This window comes from Candidozyma auris, chromosome 2, assembly GCF_003013715.1.
Source record: "Candidozyma auris chromosome 2, complete sequence".
NCBI lineage: Eukaryota > Fungi > Ascomycota > Pichiomycetes > Serinales > Metschnikowiaceae > Candidozyma > Candidozyma auris.
Genome location: NC_072813.1, coordinates 1,222,427 through 1,242,922, shown reverse-complemented (window position 1 = coordinate 1,242,922; position 20,496 = coordinate 1,222,427). Strand labels below are relative to the sequence as shown.

The 20,496-nt window shown below is 46.0% G+C and overlaps 11 protein-coding genes across 11 annotated transcripts; 4 read left to right on the top strand and 7 right to left on the bottom strand. All coding sequences in view use genetic code 12, as the record gives it.

Moving 5' to 3' along the window:
* Positions 1-465: 465 nt before the first annotated feature.
* CJI96_0002036 (uncharacterized protein) lies at positions 466-816 on the top strand (the record flags this gene model as incomplete). The annotated part of the gene is made up of 1 exon (XM_029035492.1): positions 466-816. The coding sequence occupies one exon, from the start codon at positions 466-468 to the stop codon at positions 814-816; it is 351 nt and encodes a 116-aa protein (XP_028890734.1).
* Positions 817-910: 94 nt separating this feature from the next.
* On the bottom strand, positions 911-3,040 carry PRT1 (translation initiation factor eIF3 core subunit b; the record flags this gene model as incomplete). Its single annotated transcript, XM_029035493.2, has 1 exon — positions 911-3,040. One exon carries the CDS (start codon positions 3,038-3,040, stop codon positions 911-913), a length of 2,130 nt encoding a protein of 709 aa, XP_028890735.2.
* A 167-nt stretch (positions 3,041-3,207) lies between these two features.
* On the bottom strand, positions 3,208-5,370 carry CJI96_0002034 (uncharacterized protein; the record flags this gene model as incomplete). The annotated part of the gene is made up of 1 exon (XM_029035494.2): positions 3,208-5,370. One exon carries the CDS (start codon positions 5,368-5,370, stop codon positions 3,208-3,210), a length of 2,163 nt encoding a protein of 720 aa, XP_028890736.2.
* A 372-nt stretch (positions 5,371-5,742) lies between these two features.
* Positions 5,743-6,569, bottom strand: PRE10 (proteasome core particle subunit alpha 7; the record flags this gene model as incomplete). The annotated part of the gene is made up of 2 exons (XM_029035495.1): positions 5,743-6,510; positions 6,567-6,569. 2 exons carry the CDS (start codon positions 6,567-6,569, stop codon positions 5,743-5,745), a joined length of 771 nt encoding a protein of 256 aa, XP_028890737.1.
* An 808-nt stretch (positions 6,570-7,377) lies between these two features.
* Positions 7,378-8,673, top strand: CJI96_0002032 (palmitoyltransferase PFA4; the record flags this gene model as incomplete). The annotated part of the gene is made up of 2 exons (XM_029035496.2): positions 7,378-7,413; positions 7,462-8,673. The coding sequence occupies 2 exons, from the start codon at positions 7,378-7,380 to the stop codon at positions 8,671-8,673; spliced, it is 1,248 nt and encodes a 415-aa protein (XP_028890738.1).
* A 527-nt stretch (positions 8,674-9,200) lies between these two features.
* Positions 9,201-9,866, top strand: PRX1 (thioredoxin peroxidase; the record flags this gene model as incomplete). The annotated part of the gene is made up of 1 exon (XM_029035497.2): positions 9,201-9,866. One exon carries the CDS (start codon positions 9,201-9,203, stop codon positions 9,864-9,866), a length of 666 nt encoding a protein of 221 aa, XP_028890739.1.
* Positions 9,867-10,430: 564 nt separating this feature from the next.
* On the top strand, positions 10,431-11,237 carry CJI96_0002030 (uncharacterized protein; the record flags this gene model as incomplete). Its single annotated transcript, XM_029035498.2, has 1 exon — positions 10,431-11,237. The coding sequence occupies one exon, from the start codon at positions 10,431-10,433 to the stop codon at positions 11,235-11,237; it is 807 nt and encodes a 268-aa protein (XP_028890740.2).
* A 73-nt stretch (positions 11,238-11,310) lies between these two features.
* On the bottom strand, positions 11,311-13,719 carry CJI96_0002029 (uncharacterized protein; the record flags this gene model as incomplete). Its single annotated transcript, XM_029035499.2, has 1 exon — positions 11,311-13,719. The coding sequence occupies one exon, from the start codon at positions 13,717-13,719 to the stop codon at positions 11,311-11,313; it is 2,409 nt and encodes an 802-aa protein (XP_028890741.2).
* Positions 13,720-14,083: 364 nt separating this feature from the next.
* Positions 14,084-15,286, bottom strand: ILV5 (ketol-acid reductoisomerase; the record flags this gene model as incomplete). The annotated part of the gene is made up of 1 exon (XM_029035500.2): positions 14,084-15,286. The coding sequence occupies one exon, from the start codon at positions 15,284-15,286 to the stop codon at positions 14,084-14,086; it is 1,203 nt and encodes a 400-aa protein (XP_028890742.2).
* Positions 15,287-16,046: 760 nt separating this feature from the next.
* CJI96_0002027 (uncharacterized protein) lies at positions 16,047-17,462 on the bottom strand (the record flags this gene model as incomplete). The annotated part of the gene is made up of 1 exon (XM_029035501.2): positions 16,047-17,462. The coding sequence occupies one exon, from the start codon at positions 17,460-17,462 to the stop codon at positions 16,047-16,049; it is 1,416 nt and encodes a 471-aa protein (XP_028890743.2).
* Positions 17,463-19,718: 2,256 nt separating this feature from the next.
* Positions 19,719-20,204, bottom strand: CJI96_0002026 (glutathione peroxidase; the record flags this gene model as incomplete). The annotated part of the gene is made up of 1 exon (XM_029035502.1): positions 19,719-20,204. The coding sequence occupies one exon, from the start codon at positions 20,202-20,204 to the stop codon at positions 19,719-19,721; it is 486 nt and encodes a 161-aa protein (XP_028890744.1).
* Between the last annotated feature and the right edge of the window lie 292 nt (positions 20,205-20,496).

The following is a 20,496-nucleotide window of genomic DNA, read 5'->3' as shown; positions in this document are numbered from 1 at the left end:
TGCATTCAGTGTACATTTGCAGCCAAATACCTGTACTACATTATTAGTACTTTCATATTAAAAATGCGATTCACATTCTGCTTCTCGTTCGCAAATGTATACAAATTCTGAAATCAATTTAATAGTCTTGCTTTATAGAATTTGACTAGTAGACTTGGTCAGTCTCACTTGGTGATCTTCGACCTGCCGTTTTCGCAGCCGCTTCATTTCCAGTCCAGAGACAGCACAAAGTACCAACTTGAGTGGTAGAGCATTGAAATATTCATTCAAAAGCTCAATTAGCGGAAGTGTTATAATCTGATTGTTTTCTTTTCTCCTTTTTTCAGATAAGCTTCTATTATGACATGTTCCATGATGAGTCCTCATCTGAAGGTGTCTGCACACCATCACTAAGCACCTTCTTTCATTTGTCGCATTTGGTATAGACTAGCATAACTATCAGTGTGATACACCACTTTGCATCCCATGTTGAGATTTCTCCCAAAATTCAGCGCCCAGCGACTCTCAAGATCAGTGCTTCCGCCTCTTCGTCTTGCTCAGTCTCCCTCGCTTTATAGTGCTAGGCCGTTTCTGACCATAGAGCCCATGGGATCTTACGAACAAAAGATCTATGACATATTGAAGGCTCATTTCGAGCCTTCGAACTTGCAAGTGAGGGACATCTCTGGCGGTTGTGGTTCAATGTTTGCTATTACCGTGGAGAGCTCGCAGTTTAAAGGAATCCCCATGATCAAGCAGCATAGGTTGGTGAACGAGGTGTTGAAGGAAGAGATTGCCCAATGGCACGGACTCCAGCTCAAAACCAAGGCAGCTTGAGCGACTACACCTTTCATCCATAAATTATTGTATTGTACATAGATATAATTCATCGCTAATTTCGTTTATATTAACTGTATGCTTTGTACACATCTTACTCAACAACCTCCTCCTTCTCCTCGATGATCTCCTCCTTGATCTCCTCGACAATTTCGGCCTCGACATTGGGGTCCTCAGCTTTCTTATTGGCGTGTTTCTTACGGTACTCCTTCCACTCTTCCAAGAGTCTACGACGCAACAAGATGGCCTCTCTGGTGGCAGCGTCGGCCTCCATGGCATCGAGCTCATCGAACTGAGCGCTGTATTCACGCAACTGCTTCTTAACCTTCTTCCTGTCCTGGTCGGTGAGCATAGATTGTGGTCTGGGTCTCCAAATGAAATCTTTGAACTGATCAATGGAGTCGTCCCTCAACTGAGCGCCGGTGAATTCATAGAGTTTGTAGCCGTTCTCAATAGCGTGCACCCAAGAAGAGGACCACGCAGCAACCGTTCTTCCGGATGGATCCCAGGAGATGTTTGTCATACCAGAGAATTTCTCGGCCTTGAGCAACTTAGCAGTGGCCTTCTTGGTGTTGTCTCCCTCGAAGCTGGTGTCGTAAAATTCCAATTCACCGGTGGATTTGGCAATAGTAGCCACAACAATATATCTACCCTTTGGCGACCACGAGAGGGTGTTAGAATGCTTGTTCTCCACCCTCGAGATAACCTTGAACTTTGCAGCCTTCGTCTTAGTGGCCGGTTCAACTGTATAGAACGAAATGACATTCTTGGGAATGGCAGGGTTGTTGTTACCATCATCTAATCTGCTGATAGTAACGAATCTATCGGAGGTAGGCTCCCATGCGAAGTTGATACAAACATCCTTCAATTCCAACTTCTCAACTGGAATATCTCTTTCTTCTGTTCTAAAAAACTCAAGGTTGGAGAAGAAAGTCTTCTTTGACTTAGTGTGACGGTCGACCTTCACACACAAAAACTTACCTTCTTCCTGCCAGTGCATTTTACAGTCACTAACCTGAAACAAGTTGACAGTTCTGAGCACTTTTCTAGATGGAATTTGCATAAGAGCAACTCTGGCAGTCTGATTAGTTGTTTCTGGAGTCCAGTAAGACAACACATGCTCACCAGCTTCTTCTCTGGAACCCATCAAATGAACACCAGCAGGGGCCCACTCGAAATCAACAATACCGTCGATCTTCACCAACTTCTTGTCCAACAACTGGAAGGATGGGGTTTCATAGACAGCCAAAGCATCCGGACCTTGACGACAACAGTATTTGTCGTCGAACGACCATTTGACAAGAGGCCAAGGCATATCCTTTTGGTTCTCTAAGTGGGGTGGCAAAGCGAAGGTTCTCGCGACCTCACCAGTGACCAAGTCCCAAATGACCAACTTGTGGCCCTCAGACTCTGGACCGAATGGGAAGTGAGCAGCCTCTTCGGCATTGACTGGCATAGTGATTGGAGCAGGAGATAAGGTCACCATGTACTTCTCGTTTGGAGAGAAATCCACCAAACGTACCTGTGGGTGCACAAACTTGCTGATGCTTTCAAAGTTAGCACCACCCCAAGACTGGACACCTTGAGGATGAATGGAAAACATGTATGTACCTTTTGGCGAGAATTTTGCATACTTGGACGTGAAGCCCTTTCTTGGCTCGGTGACTGGCTTAGGGTCATTTTTTTTGTTGAACCAGTAGACACCAACAGTATCCGAAAAGTGCATAGCAGCCTGATCACGACCAGCTTCGTCTTGCAACCACGATTTCAAGTAGCCTGTCTCCTTCATGGGGGGGATCTCTGGCTCCACAAACTCGTCAGAAACGTTACCTTCATTGCAATATTTTTCGATGTCCCCAAACTTGTTGACGAGAAGCTTGTGCTTGGCATCAAATGGCTTGTTGTGGAATTGGGAAACTGCTGCAATGGCGCTCTCGGGTTTCTTGTACTGGACGAACACGTAGCCTTTGGTCATGTTGTCCTCAACGGGAAGATACAAGCCAGCCTCACCTTCAACAATTTCACCAACTTTGCTGAGAAACTTTCTCAACACTTTCTCCAACAATGGAGCCTTTGATGCTGGTGCTTTAGGTGTTCCATCGACAATGACGTAGTTGTCGAGACCCAAATCGGGGCTGACTTGGTACTTAGCCTCCAAATCAGAGAAGTCAATGTCATCAAGAGTGACCTCCTTCTCGAGCTCCTCGTAAGTGAACGCTGGCATATTGAAGAAGCTATGTTGACACACTAAAAAGTAATAGATTTGGAAAATTTTTTATGTAGTGTGAGATGCACGGGTGCGAAGCCGAATAGTGAGTAGGTGTAGCATCGCGTTGCATTTTTCGCAGCCAAAATGATACCTCAAAACACAATTAAAGTCACATAGTCAGCCTATTCATATATTCTGCTTGAAGCCGTCGTATCGCTTATGCCTTCCCTAAGTCTGCTAATCTCATCTTCGAGTTCTCTAAATTTTCTTTTAGCTAGTCGATTCTCATAAACCCTCGCTTCGCGCTCAGCCTTCCAACGGGCAGTGAGCTCCTGGTACCTCAAGTCGTTGCTGGAAAGGTTTGCTTCATCTTCTTCTTGCAATCTACTCAATTGATCATTTTGAGCTTCAAGCTCAGCAATCCTCTGGGATAGCTTTTTGACGTATCGGTCGTTTTCCTCTGCTCTTTGTTGCTTCTTTAACAAAAGGCTGATGTGATCGTCCACCGACAAGTCTGCTGCTTTAGTGAAATATTTAAAAAGGCTTTTGTGACACTGCAACAAGTCACTAACAACATCATCTGGATATTCAAGTATGAGTGCATCGCTCTTGGAGAGAAAATCTTTGATCGTTCTGACCTTCTCAAGCGGCTCGTTGATCAGGCTATCATCCACTAATCGATCAAATGTATCGCCAAGCTTGCTGAGCTGTTCGATGTCATACTCATATAATTGCTGAAAGTTGATTTTTGACTCTTGGTCTGCAATGGGCGAGTCTTGAACAACTTCAGCGAGCTGAGTGTCCTTCAATTTTTCAGTTAGTAAATCAACATTACCTTGAAGTTTAATCCTGTCCTGCTTTAGCTCCTCCAATTGGTATGAGAGCTTGATTTTCTCTGACTGTAGCAATCTCTGCTTCTCTACCGCTTTATCGAGGTCCTGCTTAACCTCGTTGAATAATGCAAGTTGGTCTCTGAGCGCGAGTTGTTCCGATTTTCTATTGTTAAGCTGCCTCGTTAGTGACTCGATAGTGGCTGCTGAAGACTCCGTCGTGCGTTTTAACTCTCTCTTCATGTCTTCATGTGACTGTTGAAGTGCTGCATATTCATCTCGAAGCGTTTCGAGTTTCTGAATATGATGAGTGCTCTCGGCAATGTCAGTAGCTGACGTTTGTCTAGTGATATCATTCCTTTCGTTAATTTGTCTTTGTAGATCATCAATCATCGCCTCGTACTTTGCAAACCGAGCTTCGACATCTTTACTTATCCTTGGGGGTGTGGTGTTGGCAGCATCCTGAAGTTCCTCATTCTGTATTTGAAGTTCATTGAATTTGGCTTGCCATGATGCTATTTCTTCGGTCTGTTGAGCTAAAAGCCTTTCTGACTGTGTCGCCTCCTTCTCGTACACTTTAATCTTCGTTTCCAATTCAGCCACTCTTTGACGCGAGACGCTAGAATCGACAAGATTTCGGAGCAAGGGAATAGCCAGACTAACATACGATGCGTCGTCATGATGTAGCACCAACGTTTCCAGTATGCCAGCCAGTAGCAAAAGCTTTGAAATTTCATCCTTTATGTCCTCGAACGATTTGTGCAACACTTCTGCCCTCTTGTCCGCTTGCTGCCACTTCTGTTGGCTTTCCTCAAGACTTGCGTATAAATCCTCAATTAGGGTTGTCATTTCCTCATGCTCCTGACGAAGCTTCACCACAGTCAGGTCTCTCTCTTCCCATGTCTCATGAAAGCCAGAAATGTCGCCCGCGTCAATCTGCTTCTTGTCGATTAGGTCTTGAAGGAATTTATCGTAGAGCCTGAGCTGAATTTTACAGTCTGTGAGCTGCTTGACAAGATCTTCATGCTTCTGCATTGCCGACGACTCCACAAATGTCGGTACTTTCGGGCCATGGAATTGCGGCGTTTTTCGAATAGATGACACTCTTTTGTCTCCGTTAGACTGCAACCACAGCAGTAGTGATCTCGCTGTCTGAGAAAATTTCTTATCATCCAAGTTTATAGCCAAATCAAATTGTGCTCTTGTATCATTCATAAACGACAGGTTTTGAAATTCCTCACTATGATGGCTACTTGTAGGGCTGCTGCTCCTACTTTCATTGTTTAACCTTTCATCGCGTTGAGATGAAGTGTGCTGGTCGGGGATCCCACGGTTGGGCGAGCCACGGGAAAACAGTTGGGTGAATGATTTCTGTAGAACGCTTCCATTGGCCCCAGCTTCGTCTGAATCGTCAAATTCGGACTCGTCTGCGGTATGGTTACTGGGAACTGCTGATCTAGATGGGTCAGTTAGGAATGAACTCAGCTGTGTCGATGGGAGCAGCGACTCAGCCATCGGTCGCCTTTCTTCTCCAATTATAGTTGGTGTATATTTGTTAGCTATGGAGGACATGCTTGTTGTTCGCCTGTTTCAGCACAAAGTTGATGACTATAACGCTTCACTATTGATGTTTACATTTCGCACCCAATATGTTATGGTATAGATGTGCGCTTGAAGAAATATGATAATGATATAGAACTATTTTGCTGAACGCTTGATTCCTGAATCATTAAATACATTTACGTTTCTTCAATTGGATAGCTCAGTGGGAATTCAGGTCTTGCATGTCATGAAGTACCTTCATGGGATCCCACTGAATATACTTTCTATCCCTACGAGCTCTCACTCTTTCGTTATCATTGATTAGACACCGTCTACCTCAGCTCCTCAACTGGCCATCTCGACATCATCATCGTCGTCCTCCTCCTCGTCCTCCTTAGCAAACTTCACAGCCTCCTCAAACAAGTCGTCAGGGACAAATTGGTGCAATCCCTTCGTCTCTTCTTTCGAGCACCATGACATCTCCAACTCAAAATCTTTATCCTTGTTGTCTTCGTGTGCCTGATATATGATCCTAGCTGCGTGTTTGACTGCCTCTCTGACCGTTAAGTTCTCGAAGTCTAATTTTTCCAACTCGGACTTGGCTGTCTGTCTCCCTTTGCCCGTAGCAGCACCTGTGTAGCCCCAGTACGTCCCGCTGGGCTCAATCATGTACAAGTGAGGTCCATTTTCGTCAACGCCTCCAAGTATCGATACCACACCGAATGGACGCACAGAGTTGTAACAAGTATAATTCTGTACGTAGATACCGAGTCTGTCTATCAAATGAGGAACACTCACGGAAGTTTTGTATATCGATTTGAAAGACTCGGCCTCATCACGCCCACGGTTCACAAAATGACGCCCATCTGGCAACAACCCAGAGTACGCCACTCCAATGTGTCTATCTATGGTTTGAATTCTTTTATTTTTGCCGGGCACAAGTAACTTTGAGTTGACGATCTTCTCTACCGCCAACACAATGCCATCCTTGGCTTTGATGCCAATGGACGTGCCGCCATTTTCAACCGCCTTCATTGCGTATTCCACCTGGAAGTTTCTGCCATCAGGAGAGAAGACCGAGTTTGATAAGTCGTAACCAGTACCAATGGATGTCTAGAATTAGTATACTTGCTTGAATCATTCGATTTGGTCATCAATTGGGAACATACCATGTTGTCGTTGGTGGGTCTGTGGTCGCCACTTTGCCTACAAGATTTATTGAGTACCTCTGGCAGTGAAGTCATGTGACCCAAGGTGGTGTAGGTTTGCAAGACCAACTATTCGACTTTCATTGGTAAAAATAAATAATTGGGAAGTAAACATATGGACCAGTAGTCCGTGGCGCCTCTTATAGTCCTGGGTATTCTTATTCCGTGGACCGTTTTTTGAGCTGCCCTCGGTACTGCGAGAAGGTCAGAGAACAAAAGCTTCTGGTTATTTTAGTGATTAGAAAAAAGAATACCTCTGAGATATCAGCTTTTAATTCGACGGTTCCATTTTTGAGTATGAATAATCTGAGCTCGTATCTTTTCTCTGTATTCATTGAAGTGTAGCTGGTGGTACATGCTACTGATTGCAAAATGGCTGCAAATCGACCAGGTCTCGTTTATACAACTTTCTTCACTGAAAATAACAATGCAACCTATATACTGCTTTATATCAAGGGTAAATTAGATGATACCATCTAAACGGTACACTGACTTTTTATATCATTGCAGCGGCAGCTGAAGGGTGAGCCCCTACCGCATCTCCCATTACTTTCCGCACAAACACTTGAGGCAGAGTTCTAAAACTAGCTGGCTCGAAATTTAATAAAATAAACTTTCGGACAATTTCTTCTAAGATAACCCTTCTTAACGAGTTCTACAGCTCTTAATCCCACAATTCTTAGAGCTCTCACCCCGCAGTCCCATCAGACCGGTACCCTACGCGTGCTTTTCACTTCTCTACAATATTCACTGTTCTTTCTGATTCACCACCATGTGGCAGTTTTCATCGCCATGGGTCGGCATAGTCGTATGTTAATTATACAGCCTGATCCGTTAAGGTGTCCACTAACTTCAGATTCCCTCGCTTCTAATCCTGGGCATAGGGTTAGGCTCCCTCTTCTTTATCTTTAGACATCATATGTCTCCTGAGAGCCAGCTAGGCTACTTAGGTCTTATGATACTTGTGGGCATTTCGTACTTGTTTGCTATTCTTACTCCTCCTGGCCTGCCTCCCAAGAACTATAAACCACAGAAGAACCAGTGGAAAGTGTGGTGCAACAAGTGCAACTTGTACAAGCCTCCTAGAACCCATCATTGCAAGCAGTGCAAGACTTGTGTGTTGGCAATGGATCACCATTGTCCATGGACAAACAATTGTGTTGGGCATGGCAACTTGCCCCACTTTATGAGGTTTTTGATTATGGTGCTTGTGGGTACGGGCTACACGTTATATGAGCTCTCCTTGAGAGCGTATGAGTTCTACGAGGACCGTGATTTGCCTGCGTACTTGATTGATAGATCAGAGCTTGCTGCGGTGATTGTGCTTCTTTTGGTAGACGGATTCGTCTTCTTTGCCATAGTTGTGCTCTTCCTTCGTTGCATCATCAACATCTCTAGTGGTAAAACTCAGATTGAGGTGTGGGAAATGGAACGCATCGAGGGCCAATTTCACACTGAAAGACTCTGGTACCAAATCAGAAAGAATTACAAAACAATCCATGGCTCTGAGCTTCCTAAGCTTACTTCCTGGAACGTGGGTGCTCGATATTACCAGGGAGACCCATTGGAGGATATTCAAGAGGAGAACATACCCATGGAAAACCTCAATTCCGATGAGAATGATGACCAGCCTCCTTCGCTTATTCCTGACAACTTCACGCCCGACGACATTATATTCCCTTACGATCTAGGCTTCTTCTCCAACTTTGTCACTGCGCTTGGGTACCCTTGGAATTTCATTTTATTTTGGGGCAAAGCCCCAGGCAATGGTTACGAATTCAAGACCAACGATGATGATGACCAGTTGAACCTTCCATGGCCTCCTGATGGTGGACAGGTAGATTTTGTTCCTCTGGAGTATACTGACGAAGATTTGAGAGCACTTGGAGACGTATCACTTATCAAGAAACACTTGGACCCAAGAAGCAACATGAAGCGCAGCGAATGGGTCAATGACATGGGAGAGACCCTTCAAGACTACGGAGTTGATGTGGATGAGGAAGAACAGGAAGAGTTGGTTGTCAACAGTGAGGTTAGTAGTACAGACGAGTCCAACGACAGGCAATAACTGCTCAATAAAGAAAGTCCCCTTAAACAATCTGAGGATAGATCTGAAAATATCACAAAAAAAAATAAAAAAAATAAAAAAAATAAGAATAAGAATGAAAAGAAAAGAAATGGAGATGAAAACCCTCATGGAAGTTCATTTGCATTCAATACAGACGAACAAAGGCAGAAAAAACTGTGGATACCATCGAGGATCGGTCCTAACAGTCAAGATGCGAGATCTTAACAAACTCCGTGCCACGCGTTCAGAGCTCAAACTTTTCTTTAAGAAGTACAAGGTGCGTGGGTCGGCCAACAAAATTGGGCCATAATTCTTGGAAGCACCAATTTTTGCCATTTCAACCGCTGCACTGGCGACATCGGTTGCCCCAGGGTGCGTCAATAAAGTAATGGCACGTGAGTGCGAGTGATCTACATTGAATGGCTGCGAATTTCTCTACCTCACAAGCTTGCCATATAAAAAGCTTGTCCCAAGCCTGAACAGTTTAGTTTGCCTCATATCCAGATACACACATCTTATCAAGAAAAATGACCGAGAAGAAAACCTTGAGATTGGGCTCTACCGCCCCTGACTTCACCGCAGAGACCTCTAACGGTCCCATCTCTTTCCACGAGTACATTGGCAACTCGTGGGCCATCTTGTTCTCTCACCCAGACGACTTCACTCCAGTGTGTACGACTGAATTGGGTGCCTTTGCCAAGTTGCAGCCAGAGTTTGAGAAGAGAAACACCAAGCTCATCGGTTTGTCTGCCAATGGCACTGAGTCCCACAAGGCCTGGATCAAGGACATTGACGAGATCACTGGCTCACAATTGACCTTCCCAATCATTGCAGACCCAGAGAGAAAGATTGCTCACGCCTACGATATGATTGACTACCAGGACGCCACCAACATTGACGACAAGGGTGTGCAGCTCACCATCAGATCTGTGTTCATCATTGACCCATCCAAGAAGATCAGATTGATTTTGTCGTACCCAGCCTCCACTGGTAGAAACACTGCTGAGGTCTTGAGAGTGTTGGACTCTTTGCAGACTGGTGACAAGCACAGAGTGACCACTCCAATCAACTGGGTTCCAGGTGACGACGTCATTGTTCACCCATCTGTGTCGAACGAGGAGGCCAAGACGTTGTTCCCCAAGTTCAGAATCATCAAGCCATACTTGCGTTTGACCCCATTGGAGAAACAATAAGTGCTATTGACTAACACCCGTGTAATTTAATTGATATATGTGTGGAAGAAAGACGTAGATGTGCATGAGCAATGATGTCATGGAGGATGGCCGAGCCATCATCTCAATGATAATACTTTGCAGTCTGTTCACTCTCATTTTAGCCTCAGGAGTAATTAAACAGTGCTTGTTTATCGTACTGCTGTCAGTGGTGATAACTATGCCTCCTATATAGTGCTTAGTGAGCAAAAGCGACCACCCATCATCTTCGTTATTGGTCAATTTCTTACCAAAGACCGAGATATCAAATTGTAATCAACATCGTCTTCGAAGAGGTCAATAAATTCATCTCGACTGAGGGAACTCAGCATCTCACCTCGTACCACTCGGTGCCTGGCATAAACTAGTTCGCACATAATCATCGCCGCTCAATCTTAACTACTTGAGCTTACCTCACCCACTCACTTTCTAAACGAAACTTACACTTTCATGAGTACTATGCGACGCTGGTGCGTGCTATCGTTTCAAAAACCATGGCAAGCCTCCAGAATTCGTCTCTTTACGCTGGTCGTATCGAAACCGTCGATGGTGGCTAATGTATCGGAACCATATGAGATTAGGGTGGTGAGACTTCCGCCAGCCAAGTCCACGAGGGAATTGCTAAATCTTGTGGAGGATAAGGAGGAAGGAGAGGTTGACCCAGAGGAGCAGGAGAAGAAGGCCAATTTGGGCGCTATGGTTGATGAGCTTAGACAGCTTGTACCTAGAATGGTGCACGAGACATTACCGAAGCACTTGATTCTGCCCGATATCATGCTACGAATCTGTCCCTCTCACTTTGAACAGATAAACGCTTTCTTGCCAAATATAAAGGGACACGTATCTTACTACGCAACGTGTAAGGCCTTGCAATTGTTCATGACATCGGTGGTGGTGAACCCCAATGTTCAACTACACATCCAGAACATGCGAACTACCACGGCATCTGACTTCTCATGTGTCTACCCTGAGTCTCAAAAGATCTTTGTGCGCTGGACAACGTGTCCTGAGGGATGCACTCATCTCACTCGTCATTCCTCAGCATCGAGCCTGAAAACCGGTGACGCAAAATTGGGGAGCCACAGATGGTCCCGAATAGATGCAGATAAGTTTGTGGATGCCAAAGAACACCCTTACAACTGGTCACTCACTTCATCATTGGCTGATCTTACCAAAGGTATCATTGGACTTAAAAAAGAGGACTCTGACTCTTTGGAGAGGGTGGTTCTGGGAATCTTCATTTTCGAGCTCAATGATAAAAACAGTCAGATCATAGCACATACTATAGAAGATATGGATGTCATTGAAAGAAGAGAGCAGCAGGGCGTGGACGGCAAGCTACGTGTGTGCTGAAATACCTTTATGGCTATGACAATATTCTTCTCTTTTATCCTGTAAATACTTATATGTATCTGGTACATAGACTTTAAAGAAGACCCATCAATGACTGCGAGACACTGTTCTTATCGTCATCTTCAAGAAGTAGAAGTGCTTGCTTTACAAGGTATGATGCCCGCTCGTTTTTACTGAGGGTCCTGCCCTCCTGTGCATCCACATTAGCCCAAAATATATCATCGCTTGATGAATTCGGAGCCTCCTTTTTGTTCTGTAGTTGAAGAACTCCAAGAAGTGTTGTCGTTATCGCAAGTTGCTTCTGCATCAAGGTCTTATTCTCCAGCATTTCTGCCATCATCCTCACCTGTATAGCAAGAAGGAGAGACATGAATAAGCTTCCCAAGATACAGATCGCTCCAATTGTGCTTTGCGAAGAGAATATACCAGCAGTTGCCTTCTCTTTCCTCTTCTTTTGTTTCTCTGTTTTTGACGACGGTATTTCTTCTTGCTCTGCCTTGGCAGCTTCGAAGTCGGCCTTAAGTGCCGGTGGACCAGAAGCTGGAAATGTGTGGTCAGCTATCTCTTTATTTAAGCTCTCTATCAAATCTTTTGCAGCTTCTGCTTGTGCTGTTTGTGTCAGATTCTCCACCATCTTCTTGATCCAAGATGAGCCTGTCCATTTGACAAAATAGGCAATCTTTATTGTTGTTGTGTTGGCTTCTCCCCAAGTAAAGTAGTATCTAGTACGCACCGTGAATGCACCACCAGATGGAACATCCGGCGTTGACGTAATCGATAGTAAGACAACGTAGTCTGCAAAATTTAGATGTTCAATGATCTCACTCACAACACAATTTGTAGATTTGGGACCTATCGAATATCCAAGGGCCCTTTTATAAGTGTATTTTCTCTCGAGCCTAGTTGGATCCTCCTCCATTGGATGATAATCATTGTAAGGAGACAATTCTGAAGCATTATGCGTTTCTAGAAAATGAGAATGAAAGCTGGTGTTTTCACCCCCGAATAAGATGTCAAACACCGTTCCCATAGGCGCCGATATTGTGGCGGTCATAATTTCATTCATTTTGTCGTCATCCTCAAAGCTCTTACTAACCCTCGTTGGAATATGGGTTTCAGGACCCATGTTTTTGTACATGCTCTCCGGCTTCAATCTTCGTATTTGAGTTAGTACTATCGCAGGGTCCTGCAAAGATTTAGATACTGGACTTGCCTCGGTTTGTGGTGACTCCAACTCAGCATCCGAGTTACTGTAATCGCTTTCATCGGTGCTCTCCTCCTCAGTACTTGTCTGCTCGCCTGGCAAGACTGGACCAGTTATCTTCACGTCAGGCCCGTCATCTCCGTCAATGGAATTAATATACGATGATATATTTCCCTCTGCGCTTGACGAAGGGCGGCTTTTTGTCAGGCTGAGGGGCAATGGTGGCGAGGAATTCAATTCGGACAAGGGTTTTCCCGTTGACGCCTGCCAAACAGTGCGTAGAAACTCGTAGACAGAATCTCTTGAAAGAAAACTGGCAAAACTATGTTTTGCATCATTTGTTTCGATAGAAATACCGTTGGGGAATAAACCAGCAGTGGACTTTTTATCTATTCGTTTGATATCTTCAAAAGGCACTGTTAGACTAGTCACCCAGCCTAGAAGATTCGAATTAAAACAAATGAACCGCTCAGTGACATACAACCGTCCTTGTAGCAATATTTCCCTGCTGAGGGCACAGGCAAAATCGTCCAAGAGCCTATCAGTAAGATCAATAGATCTGAATAGTGTGTGAAAATCGACATTTCGCCGCATGGTGGCATACCTATACTGGGTGCCTTTGAACTTCTCAGCCACATATAACTTCCAGTCAAACTTCTCTTCCTCGAGCTCATTTTGTTGTTCTAAAAACGCAGGCCCATTCCCTTCACTCCAGGTTTTTTTATGGGTTTTTCTGTAGGCAATGATTTTTGGCGACACGGCCACGTCATTGTTTTCCTCTGCCGCTGCAGCAGCAGCCATCTCGCTTAGCTGTGTGTTTTGAGAGTCCTGCTCTTGTTGCTTCTGCCATATCCTAATGGAGTTGCTGAGGTCTGTCTTGGGCGTGGAAGGCGGCGAAGCAGAGCCGTCCTTTCCGTTTGAAGCCAATGCGTTTGTTGATCCCTCCTTCGACATGATGGAGCTGGCGTCTCTTTTTGTAGTGTGTGGATCGGCAGGCACGGCTTTTGGCATGAACCCTCCCGAGCTCTTGTTTCCCAAGGACAGTGCAGAAGGTCCAGGCAGACTAGATGAGATGGAGCGAAACGTAGCATTATCCAACTTAGGAGGTTTCAGAAGGTCAGAGGAGAGTCTTGCTGGTGATCGTAACGAAGAACCCTCATGGCTACCTCTAAGCGAATCGTTGAAGGCACCGTCATCACAGGATCCAGTGGTCTGAAGAGGAAGCAAATCGGTAGAGGGTGGGTAGGAATAAGACCATGCGTCGTCGTCGTCGTCCATAATTCAGGTCTATGGATCTAGGAGATTGGTGGTTCAAAGTAAGGGAAGTCTGGGGCAGATGTGAGCATTGTGCAGTGACCGCCTAGCAACACATAGCAGGCTAAACGACACAACAGCTTCAACAAAAACTTAATAATCTACTAATTTATAAGTGAGCTACACATTGCTCGTGGAACATGTTTATTCAACAAACAGGACGTTCCTATGCACAAATTATAAAATAACCTCAACCAAAGCCCTCGCCAGTATATATATAAAAAAAGCGAGCAAAGGCATAAGCAGAATTGAATGGCCTCGCTAGTCCTTCTTGACCATTACGAGATATACAGACAAATTTTTTTTGAATCAAAGACAGAGAAAGCGCTTACTGGTTCTCAGGACGCAACTTTCTCACCTCCTTACCGACCTTCCAGATCTCCATGTTTCTGATGGTCTCCAACTCCTCCTCCAATCTCTCTCTGTAGTCTGGGGCACCGTTGAAGTCCAAAGATCTCTGAGTCTCGGTACCATTCTTGACAGATTCGTACAACTCAACGAACACTGGCTTCAAAGCGTCCTTGAATCTTGGATACCAGTCCAAGGCACCTCTTCTGGCAGTGGTGGAGCAGGCATCGTACATGTAGTCCATACCGTACTTACCGATCAATGGGTACAAAGACTGGGTGGCCTCCTCGACGGTCTCGTTAAAAGCCTCGGATGGGGTGTGACCGTTCTCTCTCAACACTTCGTACTGAGCCAAGAACATACCGTGGATACCACCCATCAAGCAGCCTCTCTCACCGTACAAGTCAGAGTTGACCTCTCTCTCGAAAGTGGTCTGGTACACGTAACCAGAGCCAATGGCCACAGCCATGGCAATGGCCTTCTCCTCGGCCTTGCCGGTGACATCGTTCCACACGGCGTAAGAGGAGTTGATACCTCTGCCCTCCAAAAACAAGGATCTCACGGTTCTACCGGAACCCTTTGGAGCAGCCAAGATGACATCCACGTTGGATGGAGGCTCAACCTTGGTCAAGTCCTTGAAGACTGGAGAGAATCCGTGGGAGAAGTACAAGGTCTTGCCCTCGGTGATCAATGGCTTGAGGTCTGGCCACGTCTCGGACTGGGCTGCGTCAGACAACAAGTTCATGATGATCGTACCCTTAGTGATGGCCTCCTTGACGTCGAACAAGTTCTCGCCTGGCACCCAGCCGTCCTCAATGGCAGCCTTCCAGGAGGCACCGTTCTTTCTAACACCGATGATCACGTTCAAACCATTGTCTCTCAAGTTCAAACCCTGACCGTAACCCTGGGACCCGTAACCAATAAGCGCCATGGTGTCGTTCTTGAAGTACTCCAACAATTTCTCTCTGGGCCAGTCAGCACGCTCGTGGACAACCTCTTCGGTGCCACCAAAATTGATGGTTTTAAGACCACGGGTAGCCAATGGAGCGGCACTCACGACAGGCTTAGTAGCAGCAGCGGATCTGGTAGCCAAGGCAGCAAGGCTTCTCTTAGCAGCAATCTGCTTAGCGGCAGCGCCAGAAGCCTGGCGAGCCATGCGGATGGTAGCGTTTCTGAAGGACATTGAAAAGAATATGTGAACGGAAAAAGTATAGGGATTGAGTGAACCTATGCGAATGGAGCGCTCTTTATATGTCGACGAGAGCGACCACTTGGACAAGAGGTGAAAAATCTTTCCTGTGCCCGGTGCAGGCCCGGTATCGGCCCCGCAAATGAGAGGCCGCCCAGGTGCAACGATATCAGGCTCTCCTTACTGGGCAGATCCAGCATGCTTCTATTTAGCCATTATGCGCTTTGGGTCTAATTTCCAATAAGTGTCGTTTCAAAGATCAAGTCAATTTGTATAACACCGCTAGTGACTCACGTGGAGCTGACCTCTGGGTTTCCCGCGACAATGTCGTCGCTACCTCAGTTGAAAGCTTCAGGCTCCACCAGACACAAAGCTATAATGTGTGGACGTATTAGGAGTGAGAACTTTCTACTTCAAAACAATTCATTCATGATGTTATATATACTGAACATTGATTGGTGCTCCCGAAACCGTAGTCCTTCTTTAGATATCACTGGCTCCAATATGATTCCTTGCATCAGGACTCTACCCGCTTTCGCAGCCGTTGCATGCTTCTATGACTCAGGCTTCGCTGCCCTCTATGAGATCCTGGACCGGCTTTACGTGCGCACTATCAGGCCTTTGAAACCCTCTGTATCGCTCCGGTTACGCTCCGCTCATCTCGTGAGAATACAATTTACCTTCTTCACTGCTACACTACCCTGCTATATGCTCGTAATTCATTAGACACTATTTCGTAATCGTCATTGAAGGTTTATGCCATCACCTCCTTCTCCACAATGCGGATATTCCGGCCATCCTCGTCCATCGACTTGTTCGTCTCCTCTATGGGAATAGGCGTCACACTCTTGACGCTCAAGGTCGAAAACAACTTGTTAAACTCAGTGTCGTCAAGCTCATCCTGCAAGTCGTACCACAGTTTAGGCTGGTACGTCGACTCCACAAGCGACGGCACGGGAAGGCTATGCTGCTTCACCACTGGAACTTGCACCAGCGCCGTTGTCGTCTCAGGCACCGCAAAGCCACCAGCAGCATATTTGTCGTTGTCTTGGGTATTTTCTTGTTCTTCTTCCTCCTCTTCACCTTCCTCTTCCTCATTGTACTCAGTTCTCTTGGTCAAATCCGTGAAGCCATCCATGTCGAAGAGGTCCTCCACTCCATCCTCTTCGTATTCGTAAAGCTCATCTTCTTCCCACACTGTCAAGCCATACTTCCAGTTCTCTTCGAGATCCTGAATGAACGCATCTAAGTCTCTGCGCTCAATCTTGCGCACATAGCTTTCGATATCTTCATCCACGCCTCCCACCTTCAACAACTTCATGAATATGCGGAAGCAGTTCTCGTTCATCGAAGGATAGATGTCGTACAACACTTCAGGCTTGTTGTAAAGTACAAAATTCTTGAAATTGTAGTCGCTCTCCAAGGACTTTTTCACCGACTTGTTCTTGCGACGGAAGGTGTCTGCTGAGCCCCACACATCGTCGTTGGCTCGCACTGGCTTGAATGGACTGGTTCCAAACACAGCAGTCAAGAGGGTGATTCCGAACGACCAGTAGTCGGTGTACTTGCAGTCTATCTTGTACGAGGACCCAGCGAGAGCGCTATTGGAAAAACACTCTGGGGCCATGTATTTCTCTGTCCCCACATTAAAGTCGGACGAGAGTCTCGAGGTAGTGGCCAAGCCCCAATCGCAGATCTTGACCGTGCCATCTATGGTGAACAAGATGTTCTCTGGTTTCAAGTCACGGTGGTAGATGCCCTTGCCGTGGGCATACGACACGCCCAGGTATATTTCCTTAGCCAACTTCCATACGTCGACCGCACGGGGGTGGGAGGCCGACTCAGAGTGGATGACATCGTACAAATCGCCGTTTTCACAGTACTCGAGGGCCAACACGATGTACTCCGACGTCTCAAAGTGGTCCACGAGCTGGCAAATGTGAGGGTTGCCCGAACCCAAGGCTTGCAAGATGGAGATCTCGTGTCTAGCCATTCTGGCCACCTCCTTTGAGGACTTAAGCATGGCTTTCAAGGCCACCTTAGTGCCGGTGTCAGTGTTCTCCGCCAAGGTGACTTTGCCAAACGATCCCTTCTGGATCGGGCCAACGTAGCGGTACTTGCCATTCAAGAGGCACTGCAGCGACTCATAAGCGTCGTGTGCCGCGGACATTAGGGATTAAGCAGGTTGGTATCAAATGGTAAGGAGGGACTGAATCTTGCCGGCAAGATGATCTAAAAGCTGCAGGGGAAGTTGCAGTAGTAGTGGTAATATTTACAGATGCTAGTGAGCGACGGAAAGGAGTCGGTATTGGTAGGTGGGTGGGATCGATTTGGGGAGGTGCACTTGGAAACGGCTTGAAAAAGGTATAAGGATAGGAGCAGGTTGAGGGTGCGATGGGGGGGAGTTTAATACCAGGCCTGTCTGGGGAATTACTGGGGCGAGGGAAGATAGGAGAAAGGTGTGGAAGGCTCCAGTAGGAATGCGCGCGCTGGGGCCCAGTGCAGGGGGGTCGGTGCGGTTTTCGAGAGCAGTGGAATTAGTCACAAGAGGAAACCGCCCGGGGCGCCCAAACACTGACATTGGGGGGAGGCACCTAAAAAAAAAAAAAAAAAAAATGAAACTAAGCTGTCTTTGCCTTTCTAAACCGAATGAGCAACAACTTTAAAAGAACCTTGTATGATTAGAATGCAGGCAATTGAGTGTGGATGAGGGGGTCGCTGGGCCTGAGGACAAGACCAGTGCCTGTGGATCGATCGATCGGTGGCTGCGAAGCGATAAGAGAGTGGACCCACTGGGGCGCAAACGGCAGCGGCCCGGCAAGAGAGGCAGCATCCTAGCAAGGCCGTTGTGGCTCCAAGCCAATGGACAGATTTGTTCCTTCTTTTTCCTTTGGTTTATTTCCTTTTTCTCTTGTTTTTCTTGCTGCCCAACAATTCCTCGTACTATATTTTTTCTCTGGTCTTTTCCCGTTCGCCTCTCGCTCGCCTGTTGGTTGAACACCGACGGTGACGTTTTTTCGCAGTCGTTAGGTCACCCCACCGTTGGCCCAACAAACGAGCGAACACGTTACAGGTGTTGACAGGTGGCGCTACAAAGAAATTTGGAAGGAAGCGTGAAAGCTTGAAAGTGTGAGAGCGTGAAATCTCAATGGTGCTTCGGTCTACTGCTACGTTTCACGTTGGCTACTAGCTGTGTCTTTGGTTTTGCCACAGTACTAGTGTGGAGCGAGGTGACCAGATCCAAGTGAAACAGGAAGTAGGAAGTCACTACCCTTAAAGGCACTTGCAGATTGCGAGTAGAAGCTTGGGAGCACGCTGAGCTGGCATTGGTTGCTGCACTAGTTTAGTGCCTCACTGTCTCAATGCCTCTCTATGCTTCCTTATCTATGTCTACACTCCTATTTCACTTTCCTCACATGGTGTCTTCTGCGCAATTACAACTGAAACGTGGTTAGAATTACTCAAGTTGTACTCTAACTGCTGGTTATTATCACCTCCTAGGTGGGATGAAATATGTGAACCAACCATGACTGTGTCCTAACGTCTGTTTCAGCTCATGCTTCTGCTTTACTGGTTTTGCGCAATGGCTCTGCTTGTTCTCTTACCCACGTACCCCTTCCACTCTTCCCATTCCAACCCGTATAACATCTCGCTATCCCTGTTCATATGGCCCCCATTGGATTCTGTATCGCTAAACAATTCCATTTGTGCAATCTCAGGGGTAGTTCGAGAATGTTCCTTGTTCGCGGTTTGCAGCCATTCTGAGGAGGTGGCTTGTCAACGATGTCAGCGTGAGCTAGCATGAATACACATAACTGGACAGCACCGATGAGCGAAGCGAAGTATCCCATGCGATTCAGATTCTCGTAGATGCCCCGCTAAAAGAGAAGGTTCACTAAGTCATGCGTGACTATGCCCCTCAATTGCTAGATATTACGCACTTCGTATCGTTGTGGTTATGTGATATGATGGTTGCGAAAAGGTGCCTATAACACGGCCAGTTCAGATGATGGTACTACACAAGTTGAGGAATAGGTAGCGATGAGTGTGTAATTAATGACTCTTGATTGGGTCTGTATAAGTGTTTTATTTCTGATTTTATAAAGGATTTTCATATTCTCCATATTGTGTAAACCATCATAAGTGCATTGTTGTGACAGAATCACCCACAGGATGCAGACTCCAACATATCAACTAGTCTACAGAAGAACATCACAATAAACTTCACAGCTTTGGCTATTCGCCTCTACTTCCAAAACTTTTAAAACCAACACATTAATTAATCGACAATTACGCTTTTCAGTTACCTCTACCGTAACTACACCTCCACCATGTCCAACATATGGTCAATTAAAAGCTAGTTACTACTAATCACACAAAGAACAACACTATCATAATTCAACGTTTCAACCACGCGGCCCTAGCGTTAAGCCTTCAACAACTCCTCGATCTTGGGCTCCAACGACTTTGGCTTAGTAAGCGACGAGTATCTCTCCACGACATTACCTTGCTTGTCAATCAAAAACTTCTCGAAGTTCCATTTAATCCTAGTAAGGCCCAAGAGTCCAGACTTTTGTTCCTTCAACCACTTATACACTGGGTCTGCATTATCGCCATTGACCTCGATCTTCTTGAGCACTGGAAAAGTGACGCCATAATTAAGCTGGCAGAAAGACGCAATCTCCTCCGAGCTGCCGGGCTCCTGACCGCCGAACTGGTTACAAGGAAATCCGATCAACTGAACTCCTTTGTCCTTGTATTTTTTGTTCAATTCTTCCAACTCCTTATACTGAGGCGTAAAGCCACATTTGGAGGCAACGTTGATTATGACAACAACTTTGCCCTTTAACTCCGAGAAAGGGAAAGGCTCGCCTCTGGCATCCAATGGCTTGAGATCGTAGAATTTAGACATGACTCTGGTAGTATATAGACGAGCACGGGAGAAATTAATTTTGATTTAATTTAAATCTCAGGGGTTGCTGGTTGGATGGTTAAATCCTCGGGTCAGGGAGCGATTTGTAACGGTTCTTTCGCGTGACCATGTAGCACGTGCTTGCGCCTGAGTGCGGAAGCAATCTACCAGCGGTTTCCGCACAAGATAAGATACACAATCAGAGTATTGTTCATTGCCGACTAACCGCAAGCAGCGCTAGCAACACTCTACATGAGGCAAGAAACAAAAAAAAAAAAAGGACTATGTTAAA